The 15,550-nt window shown below is 33.6% G+C and overlaps 2 protein-coding genes across 2 annotated transcripts; both read right to left on the reverse strand.

The window, feature by feature from the left end:
• Positions 1-467: 467 nt before the first annotated feature.
• Positions 468-1,668, reverse strand: LOC118751923 (tumor rejection antigen P815A-like). Its single transcript, XM_036486749.1, has one exon. It carries the CDS (start codon positions 1,514-1,516, stop codon positions 1,127-1,129), a length of 390 nt encoding a protein of 129 aa, XP_036342642.1. The 5' UTR covers positions 1,517-1,668; the 3' UTR covers positions 468-1,126.
• Positions 1,669-4,633: 2,965 nt separating this feature from the next.
• On the reverse strand, positions 4,634-13,268 carry LOC118751922. The gene is made up of 5 exons (XM_036486748.1): positions 13,220-13,268; positions 9,678-9,845; positions 9,069-9,207; positions 8,161-8,327; positions 4,634-5,935 (listed from the first exon to the last, which is right to left on the reverse strand). The coding sequence occupies exons 1-5, from the start codon at positions 13,266-13,268 to the stop codon at positions 5,613-5,615; spliced, it is 846 nt and encodes a 281-aa protein (XP_036342641.1). The 3' UTR covers positions 4,634-5,612.
• Positions 13,269-15,550: the final 2,282 nt, after the last annotated feature.

A 15,550-nucleotide genomic window follows, 5' to 3' on the forward strand; every position in this document is an offset into this window, starting at 1 on the left:
TCTTGAAAATATTTCGATCAATGGAGCTCCAGAAACAAGTACAATGGAAAATAAATCAAGTATTTTGAATAATTTTTTTTTTAAATTTTAAAGCATGTATTGAGGGAAAAAGGTACCGAAATTACTTATTTTTTCATTGTAAGTCGGAAAAATTATAATTGTTGTTTTTTTAATAACTTTTAGAAGTTTTCAAACAGAATGTTTATATTATAGAAAATGGACGTCGGCATCAAATATAACATATCTGTGAAGTTTCAAAAGTGTGCCACATGCAGCATGCAGAATATCTGTCGCAGCTTTTTTGTAATTTTTGAAATTTTAAGTTTTTTAATTTTAATAATTTAATAGCCGGTTTCACCAGTAATTTAAATGAAAAATGATTTTTTTGTTTTATGTCAATTTCCATATAAAATTCAAAAATTTAAAATCATTTTTCACTTAAATTACTTTCGTGAAATTGGCTGTAATACAAAACTGATAAGATAGGTGTACCACCACTTTCGGCCAAAAACAAGTTTTTGTCGAAAAATGTAACAACTCGTGAGGTTTGCTCATATGTATATGCTGCACTTGATTCTGGAAACTTCGGTCGAAAATGTCATAAATGTATGTTGTTTCCAAAAATAAATTACCCGGTCTTTATGTAAAAAGCCCATTTCAAAAATAAAAGTTTTTTGGGGCTTTTAATAATTTAATGAAAACAAAACTCTATGCCCAATTATTTCTTTCATAAGTAGTTTCAATTAAATGGTGCTACTCATATGGTGAAATAAAAGAAAATTAAAAATTTTACAAAGCTAGTCAACATAACTTCCTCTCAAAAATTTTATTAGAGTTTCAAGGCAACGCTGCATCAAAAGCAGCGCACATAAGCACTAAGCTATTCCAACTTTCTTGAGTTCTGCTCTTAGTGTATGCGTTTATTGGCGAGTGTGGGTGTGTGTGTGAAGTTTTACTTATATTACACTGTTTGAGCTTTAAAATCATGTGACAGCTAGCTAAATACTTGGATCCCGAAAGTCCCTAATACACTGAATGGAAAGTATATACATCTGTTTATATGTACCAAAATGTACAAATGCATATGTTAGGTGCACATGAGCCTGAAATAGGTATTGGCGAGTTTTCAAATAGACGATAATTTAGCTGCCCGATCAGCATGCCGATCATTGGCCTTAGCAGCATCTGAAGTGGAAGCATGTGGCTTACAGCAACCACCATCAGCCACCCCAGCACCACTAATATTACCACCAATTTGAGCAGCAGCAGCAGCAGCTTCGCCATCTGCATCCGACTCAATCAAATTGTCATTTTCATTATTCTTGTCATTGCTGTCAACTGCTTCATCTTCATCATCATCGTCATCGTCATCATCATCATCATCATCGTCGCCATCTTCAGCGCTATCCACTTGCATGCATGGCTGATGACGCCGTGCAGGTGGCGTTTGTGTGGCCATATTCAAATGTCGTGACCACGAATATTTTGCGGAATCCACCTCAGTTGTGGCAATCATAGTGGAAACTTTAGCTTCGATTTGTGTTCTTGCTGTATTTGCTGCTGTTGTTGTTATCGCTGCTCCTGTTTATGTAGTATTGATGTTGTTGTTAACACATACATACATACATACATATATAAGGATGAAGAATTGTGGCTGATTTTGTTGTTGTTGTGTGAGTTTGACTTAACTTATTTTTATAAAAGCAAAAAAGATTTTTTGTTGGGTGAAAAAAGTAAACATTCATTTAACTAACATTTAGAATTTCAAAATTTATTAAAAGCTCAACACTAATTCTAAAGTATATCAGAGACTGTCTATGCTAGAATGAATACTTGAGAAATATTAACATCAAACCATAAAGCCGACTAAAATTCTTGAATCTCTAAAAAATATTAGGTTCATCCTATCTTAAATCCAAGTAGACCTTTGAAGATTTTTAGTGTTAGAATAGATATTAGAAATTTTTCTCAAATTGCCGTTTGAAAATTCAGACAATCTTCTGTTCCTTGGTCATATCACAACAAAAGTTTGACTTTAGTTCTGATAAATTCGGTATTATCTCAATATGGCCCATGGATGTGTTATATACGTCCAAAGGATACAAGAACCTTGCAACCTGACTTGTGGCAATTGCACGGACTTGGATTCGAAGGCTACCGTTGAATAGTTTTCCGCTATATGGCCGCTAGCAGAGGTCGCCCAAATGACTTTTACAAACGCTAACATAAATTGTTTCAGAGTGCGGTTGTCTCGCTCAGTCCTGCAGGTTTGAACGCGATTTCAAAGAGGTTAAAATTTTTTAATCGCTTGCCACCAGGTTGTCCTACCCCTATAATATACGAGGCATGGCTAAATAATTAATTTAAAGAGACTTTCTTTGGATGAAGCAAAGCTATTAAAGTCCTAATGGCGTGCAAGGGTCAGTCATGTAAATCCTGGGATAATAGCCCCAAGACCCTAAGATAGCTGCATACCACGCAAGTACAACCACCTACGGTTCGGTTGCCTGGGTTTAAAGAACTACCCTGACCACGGAGAGGTAATCGCTTACCAAGCTCCAAAGACTGTGACAGCCCTTCTAAGATGCATTAAAGCAGTATAAATGATTATTCGCAGTCACATTGCATATCCGTAGCGAACTGTAGGGATACCGACAGGCTAAGGAAAGTCTTATCCAAAAAAACACATCAATCCCCGTATTATTAAAGGAAAGGACGGTGTATGTACAAACATAGCGGAGGAATAACTAGAAGCTCTCATCAGCACACACTTTCCTGGCTGCGCTCAGAGGCCAAAAGAGTTTCCTGACTTAAAGACAAAGAAAAAATTAAATTACCTATAAATAAATTCTTACCATTCAAATCACCTGGACCAGACGGTATAGTACCGTTAACGCTATAGAAATTGCAGGAGCCCGTGGTATCCCGACAAGAGTGGGTCTGCAAAGGCAGTATCATCTTGACTTACAACCCACATAGCTAACAAAGAGTCAAAGTTGTCTTCATTCCTAAACTGGAAAGAAGAAATCACGAAAAACCTAAAGACTTTAGACCAATAAGTTTTACGTCCTTCCTGCTAAAGGCATTGCAAACACTGTTAGACTTACACACTAAAGGCATATTCTAGGAAACTTTAAAAGTTTAAATTGCGTAAATCAAGGGCGGTTCAACTGATACTGACCTTCATGAAGTTGTGGCCGCCAAAGAAGAATCAATCCATTATAAGCAAACTTTCTCGACATAGAGGGCCCTCCAACAATACTACAATCGAAACAGTTGTTTAATCCCTTGTAAACTTGGATATATCTGGACACATAAGCAAGTGGATCGCACAGATGCTTAAAAACAGAATCATAATTTCAACCACTGATTCTGCAACACTGTCCCGTTATGCAAATAGAGGCACTCCCCAAGTGGGAGTTCTGTCTCAGCTACTGTAGGTTGTGACATTAAACGACACTCTACAGGAGGTGGAGTTAAGGTAATACCATATGCATATAATACGATTAGCCAATCATTGACGAAGATTTGCTCAGGCTCCACACCAGGGCCACAAAAAGTGGCCTAGGGGCAACCCAAACAAAACTGAACTGATGCTGTTTACTGTGGTTCTGCATATTAAACTCCACATCCACGAAATTTCTTAAATTAAGTTTCCTCCTAGACCGCATTGAATTAGGGGCAGGATAGTCAAGGGGAATTCCATTGAAATCTATAATGTTGGGTCCAAGATGGACTGCGGCGTTGGGGCGTGGTATTTTCCGAGCATGAAAAATCGTTGGTGAGAAACTGCGTAGAAGTACGAAAAGACAAACAAAGTCTAAAACAGCCAGAGATGACTAATGCGCATTAAGCTCGTCGTCCGAGTCTCTCTGCTTCGGGTTCCCGGCGGTAGGCACATTCATGAGAATGAGAGGGCTGATGTGTTGGCTAAGGTCGGAGCATCTCCGAAGCGGAGACAATAAACTTTGCACCTGGACTCATGAATTTGCATTTGCAATTTTCCCGAGTGGCTGATACACGCTGGAAAACACTTGAAACCAGTAAAACTGCAATGAATATATGACAGCATTATGACATATAAGGAAGAAGGAAAATGGTCTTACATTACCTTTTAGAGACGCCTAAGGCATGACAAACTAGGGAGATTCTACGTCCAAAATATTACGGTGATCTCCAAAAGCTCAGTTACTAACATAAATAGATTCATCGACAAGTCCAAGTGGTTTAACGAATCATAAAAGCTGATAAAAAAGTGTTGTCAAGAGTAGAGCGCTAAGTAGATAGTTGACGGCGTAGATACCTCATACTAATATCTACACAGATATCAAGCAAAAACTGAATTCACAACAAGAAAACTTTGATAAGCGGAAAACTAAAAAAGGAGCTGCGAGCTCCTTTGGTCTAACAATGAAATATAAAATACTTTCTGAAAGACATATAGTCTATATGGTGCTTGTGACTGAAGATGGAACAATGTCAAAACCGGTTTGTCTGCAAACCAAACTTGACAAGGGATGACAGAAATGCGTTCCAAAATAAATCACTTTGTGATTCTTTCGCAACTTTTTGTAGTTTTGCATTTGGTCGTCTGGAGGACACAACACAACACAAACTATCGCATTTTTATTCTTCGAAAACTTTCCTAGGTTTATTAAGATAACATATATTATTAGACATAGGTTGCCGCTTTTTGGTTACAATTTATTTTTTACAGTCTCTGATATTATTTAAATCAGAAGTAACCTAATATTACACAACTATTTATAGAAATATTTGTGCTATTTTCGACAGTCATACACACACATACACATGTATACATAGTAGTTGTTAAAATCATTCAAATTTCGAATAATGACAGTAACGAGAATGGTAGCCATGACGATTTCTAAACATTGACATTGATGGCGATAGTGATGCGGACGCAGATGATGATGATGACTTTGTTGATGGTAATGACAAAAGGCCAATGCAATGCAATCCGAAATGAAAACATTGTTGCAAGCGGAAATTGAAAATGTTGCCAGATTGTTGTTGTTGGTTGTTTTCCCACAGCAATGCAAAGAGAGAAATATAACACCAACTGGTTTGGTAGTAGTGGGTGGTTGTGATGCATACACCTACATAGATACACATACAAATATTTGTACAATTATGGGCAAGTGTACATGTGTATAAATGTATATACATATAAAGCTTTGGTCAAACTATTTTCTGAATATAAAATTGAATGAGAGATAGACATGCGATGCGTTTCGAGGCATACATACACACACAAATAAAATAGTTTTCCTGTTTTAAAATCGATTGAGCAGCTGACGGTTGCTAATGTATCTACATACATACAAAGTTGATGATGTGGTGCAAGCAAGTAAGTAAGTACAATGTTGCTAGATGGCTCCACTCCACCGGTGCCAGTTGTACATTGTACATAAAATATGGTTGGGGTAGTGTAAATTTTGCAGTGCTAGTAGTGCGTATGTAGTTGTATTGATTGTGTTCCATGTGTGTTTAACGATAATTTTAACATTTAACGACAACAACAATGCGAGTCATGTAAAACATGATATGTACATCATACCGATCGACTGATGGGGCAGCTCGCTCCCGTGTTATATGATACTTTCACGATTACGTTCCATCTCTTCGGTTTCGTTTTCGGGATCGAGACTCGATGTCGATGAGACACCACATATTTGCATTTCAATTTCGGCTAATCGATTTTCTAAATCCCATTGTTGTTGTGATAGCTTCGTATTAAGCGCTTGATTCTCCGATTCGACGGTGTGTAGTCGTTCACGCAGGCGCTTAATTTCATCTTCTAAGGCTTCATGTGAACCGAGTAATGGCGTTGTGCCGCCGCCACCGATGCCACCGCTGGCAACAGACAGACCGCCGCCATACTCCAAATGCGAACTGGAGTCGCAGATATGTCCTGAATGAGCGCAACATTTAAATTAATGGAAAGAGAGAGGTAATAAAAGATAGAATAATTAAATGTTTGATTAAAGTATTTCCACTGATAAAGGTCACATTTGCATGTATGTGTACATGTGTATTTGAACCGAGGTATGTATGTAGATGCTGCGTGAAAACAGAAATTCGTATTCAAAAATATTAAAATAGAAAGACAAATAATCGCAAAATCTTATTAGAAAATTTTAAATAAAAAGAAGTAAAAAATCTAAGTTCGGCCGGAGCTGAATATTAGATACCCAGCGCAAGTATTAAAAATAGTTTTTTCGCCTTTCCGAAAACTGCCGTTACTTGGTAAGCAGGGGTGGTTTTATCCCTATTTCAAATATCTTCGATAGAATGTTCAGTTAGACATAATTAGATAAACTTATATAGTCATATGTGGACGGCATCACACCCATTTTCCAAAATTCCATAATAATGTTACTTTTTTCAAGGGACTGTTGTTAGTATCAATTTTGGGTAAATTAGAGTTCTTAAATTTCGAAATATCGAAGTTTCAAGCATTTCTGAAATTTACCGTTACAGGAAAAGTGGGCTTAATTCTAGTCCGATTTAAATTATTTTCAATGTTTTTCTTTTATGTGGCAAGCACAATATCACATGTGCATAGACGGACAGACAGTCACCACTTAATCGATTTATTTTTTCATTCTGATCATTTATGTATACATTTCTCTATAACTATGTTTTTCAATTCGTTTTGCCTGTTATAAACAACCGTTATGCGAACAAAGTTATAATACCCTTGTGCCCATGTGCGCTAGGGTATAAAAAAAAAATTCAAAAGCAAAGATAATACTTAAAAAACTTATGAAATGATATGCGGTGAATTAAAAAAAAAAAAACACCAAATCCATGAATTCAACCCATATTCGGCGGCTGGTCGATTTTTCGACCATCAATTTGACACCTCATTTCTCTAGAGTTAAGTCTTATTTTTAACCGACATCCAAAAACGGAGGAGGTTATAAGTTCGTCGGAATATTTTTTTTTAAGGTATGTTACCGTATAACTTTGGACCACGGCAACCGATTCTGATAATTCTTTTTGCATCGGAAAGGTAGTATCTGAGGGGTGTTCCCATACTAATCTGGTTGGATCATGAGATATATATATATATATTTTTTTTATATGAGAATTGAAGTCGGTTTTGAGTTGCTTTTTTGTTTTGGATTCGATACAGCACGTCAATCTGCCGTTTCAACCTTACAGAGTTTTATCACTCATTATTTTAGTATGTTGTCTCACAAGCGCAAGTTTATCTCAGCAGTTCCTCCCTGCATCGCCACTTACTCAAAATTTCAGGTCGCTAGGCCAACGAAGTTTACTTATTACCTTTGTATGAGTTCTACCCATCGTTTCGTGCACTGCTGATCGATATTTCGTGACTGACAAAGATATTTGGACATGCCAATATTTTCGATACTAGGTACACGACCTTTCTCAAATGATCTTCTAAGGCCTCGTTTGAATCGCTCCACCATGTCATCTGCTTGGAAATAAAGTATAGTTGTTTCCTTTGGAACACCGCTGGTTAAAAATTTCTTCTATGATCAAAGTGCAGTTTTATAGGTTCAGCGTATCCGCGACTTCCGCTACAGTTTTAGCTTTCTATTTTATAATCGGTTATACCTCCGGCCATTTCCTGTAGTAGTCTATAACCGACATGCTCGTAGGAATATGGCCGGTTACATCCACGGCAACCCGATCGAATGCCGGGTGTAAAATTGTCTTGTCATCTGGTCCTGACTTCTGGATTTCGGTTCTTTTGCCTACCAAACAAATATAACTTCCGCTTGATTTTCTCTAGTGCCCTCCACTGGTGTCATACCGGAATTCCTTGAGTACGTCCAGAATTCTTACCATTGCTGTTCCACTGTGCCCATTTGCTACAAAAATTGTTAACATACGTGACGGATGTCGACTAGCGGTCGATTTTTCAACCAGTTCATATCAAGAAAAGGACTGGTCAAACCCAACATATAAATTTTTTTTGGTACTTTTCTTTTTGTTTAGAATCCTGAAACCACCACTTTAAAAAAAAAATGAAGATGGGGGCCGAATATGGATTGATATTAAAAGATTGCAGCTAATTAAGATTTAATAAAAAATAATATTTTAAGCCGAAATTTTCCTTTACCATTATGAAATTATTTTAATAACGGAAATTCTAGTACATACCTGTTCGACTCGGTTGCGATTGTGGCCGCGTCGAGTGATGCGATGTTGCGCGACTTCGCGGTCGATCATCCGAACTATGCGCACTGGGGCTAACCGAACCGGGTGAATCGGTGGCGCGGGTGATGCGTTCCGTATAGGTGAGTGTAGAGCGGGGACTTTGAGCACGACTGTAATATTTATACATTAAACAATATTAGAAAACTATTATTAACTTATAACACATTCTTATATGAATGATTTTAGTAAAACAGTGTTAATTGAAAGGTAAGATCCTAAATCCATAAAAAGGTCTTAAATTGGTACCCTCGTAGTACGGATAGTTATTTCTTTCGTTAATAGGCAAATTCTGACAACTATCTTGAAAGCTCTCTTCTGTATTTTGACAGACTAGTTGCACGTTCTGCGAGCGAGGAGTTCTTAGCGTTATTCTGCTTGTAGTTTAGCAATAAAAAAATGAAGGGAGCACTTTGACTTAGTGGTATAGTTCAATTTACATATATATAAAATATTTTTATAAAAATTAAATGACTTAATAAAAATATTTTTCTATTTAAAAAAATAAAATCTAGTAATTGGAAAAAAAATTTTATAAAAAAATACAAAATAATAATAAAAATTTAAAGAAAAAATAAATAAATTAATTAAAAGAAGAAGAAAATATCATTAGGAATAAACAAAAACCCCTTGCCCGAGAATTAGAACCGCGGATCACTCGATTATGAAAAAATTGAGTGATTTCTGTCAAAAGAGCTTTTCACCATTGCCTTACAAAAAACTTTCAACCGTCTTAGCCAGAATTGCCGTCTAAAGCTCGCATTTTCTCGATCAAATAAAATGCATTGAAACTAAGCTAAATGCATATATGTAGTTATCAGCCTGCAATACTATAGTTATACATAAGAACCTACCTGTAAGATACACTTTGTTGCTGCTGCTGCTGAAGTGCGAAAGACAATGCAGTCGGTGGCGGCAGCCACATGTCCTCTAACGTTGTGCGTCCGCAACTCTCCACTAAGCCGGGTGTCGATTGGCAGCGTCCCATGGCAACTACATTAAAGTATTTTACTATATTGTCAAATACAATATACGTAATAAATAATAAATAAGTAAGATACGAATCAATTTTTCGGGTAGGAAGCATATGGTGTGTGGATAAATTTTTCAATTAACTAACGAACTAAATAAACGAACTAATTGATAATGCATATACAAATTGTAATTGTACTGCTTATATTAATAACTTATTTAAAAATTGTTTACTAAAAACTGTAACGTAAACTTTTTAAATTGAAGCAAATTCTGTAAATTAAGTAACTAAATAAACGAACTAATTGATAATGCATATACAAATTGTAATTGTATTGCTTATATTAATAACTTATTTAAAAATTGTTTACTAAAAACTGTAACGTAAACTTTTTAAATTGAAGCAAATTCTGTAAATTAAGGCAATCGCTTTGGTTGGTGTTTATCTATTTCATTTTAGTTTTTCTCATTTCCCTATTTACTCCACATACCTTTTTCTAGTGGCGCCTTCTTGTATTTTTCCAAACGCTTTACCGCTATCGATTCCAGTCGCACTCGCGCCGTCGGATACTCCTTTAAGACGTCCCACATATCCTTTTTGCTCAGCACAAAGAGATCACTATAGCCGACCGAGCGTACTGAGGCCGTGCGGCGATTGCCTTTATTTTATATTGAAACATTTTTTTTAAATACAAGAAGGTTGAACAATTAATGGCTGTAGATTAGCAGAGAAACTAAATGCGTATGTTGATGTATGTAACGTGCAAAAAGAAAAAGAAAATGCCAAAAAAAAAAACATGGTCTGCTTCTGAGGGATGTGTGCGTGTGCGTAAATCAGGTGTGAGAGTGTGCGAAGGTAAAGTGATTAGACATTTTTTTGGAAGAGAAATTTCATTTGGTTAAATGTACATAAGTATTTATGATTAACGTTTTGCTATTAAGTACTTCAATTTACGGACTAAGAAAGTGTAAAAAATAAAATAGAACGCAAAGTAAGCTTTTGACTAAACCAGCAGGCCTTAGCTAGCTGCCTGAAATCGTGTATCGAGGAAATACCTGCTGCCCAAAAAATTCAACACGGCGATTTACTATTCAGCCAACTTAATTTAAAATTTGTTTTTTTTTTTCTTCCGCGTAGATACTTGGCCCAAAAGGCAACCAAGATAAAATTTGCTTTAAGATAAAGTCTTCGCGATTCTTAAAGCACATTTAAACCGAATATATCAGTGGGGATTTCCCGAAATTAGATTATGGCAGGCGAAATACATTCAGTTATTTCATCTGTGTTAGTCCATGACCGGGAAACCTGGACTGTAATAAAAACGTGCAGTGGGGCAGTGCCTGCGTCCAGCGTAGGACGTAAAAATGGGGAACGTGTCAACTGACACGAATTATTTTATGGTATTTGCGTGTTAAAGAAAACTCACCACCGCATAGTGTACTTTTTTAGATGTGTAAGTGATCAATAATATGTAAATTTTAAACGGGTTTAAATTTTTCGCGTTTTTTTTTTTGCGTGGTTAAGTAGCAAGTTGTCTACAGTGTTGCCAGAGAAAAATTTCCCTTGGAACTAAAACGGTCGAAAAAAGAGCTAAAAAGAACTAAATAATACTAATAGTAGCTAAAATGAAGAGCTACACATTTTTGTTAAGGTTGAGCATTTATTGACGAAAGGTTGTTCTTAAATTTTCGGCAATTTAAAAAAAAACAACGAATTTTATAAGTTTAAGCGCTGAAAAAATCTTTTAAATCCAAAATAAGGTGCATATATTTCGAAATCGTTGACATGGCACTTATAATAGTGAACCAAAAATACTTTACAAACTGTTAAAGGCTGTAATTTCAGATATTTGAATTGAATAATTTTTTCGCAAAATTTTTCTGGAAAGTTTTACTACCAGCTCTCCTTAAAGGTAAAACTAGTAAGGTAAAACGAAATCGGCACTATCATAAAAATTAATTAATTTTTGAATTCTTTAACCTAGATCCAAGAGTTATTGGTGGATACACTGCATCTCGAAATTTTCCATTTTATCAACGCTTAAGTTTTGGCTTATATATACCAAATACAACTAAAACTTTTCTGAGCTAAAAAATGCTACATAAATTTGAAAAGAGCTAAAAAAAAGTGCTAGGAGCTAAAACCCGATTTTCGGGGATAAATAGAAAAATAAAGAGCTAAATCTAGCCCCAAAAGCATCAAAATGGCAACACTGGTTGTCTGTCGATAGCCATAACACAAAATATAAATATGCTATAATTTCACCTTGAAAAGTTATATCAAATTTAAAAAATAAAACAAAATACGTATATATATATTGCCAGTTCTTTTAGATTATTAAGAAGCATATCGGTTTATTTTATTTTTTGTATGTAACTATTATAAGCAGTAAAAAATAAACAAAAGTAAAAATCGACTTTTTAAACTGACCCGAAGAAGAATTTTAAATGATACCTACAATTTTCATTGAACCATCAAGATCTTCGAAAATCTATTTTTTTTTTTGCAACGCGAAGTTGTATTTGGCTATCGTTATCTTAATGAAAATTATTGCTAAAATTTAAATTTTAAATTATTTTTTAAATTCTAGCGTCCAAAGATACCAACAACACTTTCATTAAATCAGCATTATTTATGATCCAATTCTCACAGATTCGTGTTTAATTTTTTGAAGGCAAAGTTAACGCATTTTTTGTCTGAAATTATACGATTTTTTACTTTAAAGCCTTTTTAAGGGTAAAAAATGTAGCAAATAAACCTTTTATTATCAGCACAAAAATGAATGAACTTAGATTAATAAAAATTTAAGAAAAAGCCAACTTTAAATAAACGATCTTTCAAACAAAAACAAAATTTATAAAATATCTTTTGCCCTTTATGAACACTACGTCTCCAAAGTTGAAAAATGTTCATCATTGACAGAGCGAAACTAAAAGCAGTTTTAAAGAATTCAGAGTTTTTATATTTAGGTCATTATTACAATAAAAAATATTTTATAAAATTTTTTTATGTTTGTACCTATTTTTGATCATTCATAACTACTTTAATATTTTTATGCTGCTGGAGTTCTAAGGGATAATTTTTCTGAATCTTCTAATAAACTTCATTTAATTTAAAGTCGTAGAACAAAATTTTTGCACAAACTACTTATACAAGCCCCTCTTCGTGAGCCCAAATAATAAAGTAACTATACATAAATTTGGTATTTTGTGTATTTGTAAATATTAATTAATAATTTCGTATTTATTTGTTGCAATCAATTTAAGCAATTTGATATGCAAATTACTGCAGTTTTTATGTGCAATATTTTTTTGCTATGTGGGGATACAGAAAAAGGGGTAATTGTGTATAATTTACTACATTATTTTTGCATTAAAAAAATAGGGCAATGTCATAAGTAAATCTGTATTATTTTTTAAAATTAATTTGTTGGTTTAATATTACAATTATTTGCATTTTTTTTGGTAACTCTAATGTGTTTTTTTTTTTTAATGTAATTGGTTGATAAACAAATTAAAATTATTTCATTGCCTGATAAATTTCGCATTCAGTTTCATAATGAAATGTTTTCTGTGTTGGTATGTATTGTACTATATGAAAAATAATTGGTGATGTAGAAAAAAAAAATATGAAAAACATTAATGCACACTTATGAAATCTATGGAAAAAGTGCTCTAAAATGCAGTAAACTAAATGCAAAAAAAAAAGCAGTTAATGTTTATGGTAGCATAAAAAAAGTGTAGGTGCACAAAAAAAAACTTATTGTTTTTGGAATGTACATATGCAACTAATTAAAAAGTAAATGGGGATAAATGTTGGAAAAACAGTTCAGTTACTGCCAGGCAAAGCAATACAACGAGGAAGATCAACGCTAATAAAATATGCAGTATAACTGGAATACTATTAGTGTTGGATGTTTTTTTGTTTTGTTTTATATTTTCATTTCTTTTGTTTGCATAATGACCACGCAGCGTTGAAAAGGAAATTCGCTGAACGCTATTATTACGTACGTATGTATGTATTTGTTTGTACCTGGTATGTTTTGTTTAAGTGCAGTTTGCTTGAATGAATGCTTGGGCATTGTATTACTGGCGGATAAAAATTATAAATATTAGTAATAATAAACATTTGGAATATGCACAGCTGCCTGGTTATTGGGTTAACTGGTTATGTGGTTACATTTTAAACTCAGTTTTCAAAAACAAAATACACCTGAGAATAATAATTTTTAACTAGATAACCTGACAGCCAGGCAGGTGTGAATACCCCCATTGTTTGTTTTTTCCAAAATGCGTAGAAATATTTTGTGCTGGGTTGATTATACATAAATTTAATCACACAGGATGTACATTTGTAAAATTTAGTATAGGTTAAAAAGGAACACATACAATACACATCGGCCGGGGAGATATGGATCTTGGGCACTACGGTGTATTTGGCTATAAATACATTTCTAAGTGAGTATTCACTTCCTCCTGGTGACTCGGTTATGTGGTAACGTTTTTTTTATATTCAGTTTACAACAATGTAATAATCATGAGAACAATAATCCTTAAAGTCCATTTAATAATTAGGAGGCCGTGAATACCTTCTAAGCGTACATACGATTAAGTGCAATGACATAGATCAAATCATGTTATTACATTAACCAAAAGGTAAATATATTTCACATAAAATAATAAAAATAAAACAGAATTTTAAGTTTTTTTTTAACATAATTGGCATTGAACTATAAGCAAAAAAATTAGACACAAAAATTTCTAATTAAAAAAAGCTAAGTTTTTGTTTGTAGTTTTTGTTATTATTTATGTTAGTAGTAACTTTTCTGTTCTTATGTAATAATATGTTTTTTTTCTCTCATATTCACAGTTTTATTAAACATAAAAAAATATAGCCACTTAAAGAATTTAATTTATTAAATTTTTTTATTAAAACTTATGTTTATTTTTCACAACACAACCCAACTTTTATAGAGTGCACACCTAGTAATGAAAATAATACTGAAATTTAACACCGTGTGACAAAAACAAAAAAATTTCAAAACACACGAAAGAATCGATACACTCGCGAAACTATGGGCCAAATACAGTAAAACTGCGTTTTTAATTTTTCACTCTGATGTGAGGATTTTTTTCAATGGACTTTGAAATTTTAAAGATATGATTAATTCAAAAAATTATTTAAAATATCAGTGCAATGTAGTGTTATTCTATATGGGTACCAAATGAGAGAGAAAATTCTGTAGGATTCAAAAACAATAAAGTTTTTTGGTTTACAAGGACGAAGAGGTATTGAAAATGCGCTTTAATAAATTTTAGCTTTTTAAGTTAATAGAGACGAAATTCGATGAGGTCGGGCGTATATTAGACCTGAAAACAAAATTTTTTTCCAAAAACAAAGATTGCAAATTTTCAATGATATTTAAGCACAAAATTTGTAAAGCTCATTTCCGATACCCATTCGTCCTTATGCACCAAAAAATTTATTTTGTGTTCTGTGCTCTACAGAATTATTTCATTTATTTGATACCCCTATTGTTATCCTACACTGCACCGAATTTTTTAAATAATTTTTTGAAATCATCTTATTTTTTAAAATAAAAGTCTTTTAAGAAAATCCTGACGTCAGAGAGAAAAACTAAGTACGCAGTTTTACTGTAATTTACCCATAGTTTTGCAAATTTATTAATTTTTTTGTGTGCAAAATTTACTGTCGCACGGTGTAATAGTAATTCAGGTAGTACGTAAAAGTGCCAAGTTACTATTGCGCAGCTTAACTATTTTTAGTTGGGCCCCCTGGAATTATTTAATGTCATAAAACTAATATTTTCCCTTAAAATGGAATTTCGGAATTCGAATTCGAATTTAGAAATTTAATTATAGAGTAACTATGAGGGTTAAACTATCAAATTAGTTCTGAGTGTAAAAATCCATAGTTGAGCCGTTGTGATTTGGCTAACTATGCACTCTGATATCTACCTTTATTCTAATAACTAATATTTTTTTTATAAGGACTCCTATTATTTTTCACAACATACAACCAAATTGACCATAAAACATAGTCTTTTGTGGGACGTTTTCTTTAATTATGACACATTTAGTCATAATAATTAAGTCTTGAAAACCTCTGCAATTTAAAACTTACACACATTCTACCCGTTACTCATACGCCCTGTATAACAAAGAGGTCACATTAAAAAATTGCGTACAACTGCGCAAACGTGTCAAAAAATTTTGGAAATAATATTTGAAATATTAATTACTCGTAAGTTACAGATCAAAATTTTTGTACCAAGTAAAATAATTTAAATTTAATTAATTTAACTTTTGTGAAAGTATTAGCAAATTTAAGTACATCTAAAAT

The sequence above is a fragment of the Rhagoletis pomonella genome, unplaced genomic scaffold (assembly GCF_013731165.1).
Source record: "Rhagoletis pomonella isolate Grant_MI unplaced genomic scaffold, Rhpom_1.0 Rhpom_scaffold_01084, whole genome shotgun sequence".
Lineage (NCBI taxonomy): Eukaryota > Metazoa > Arthropoda > Insecta > Diptera > Tephritidae > Rhagoletis > Rhagoletis pomonella.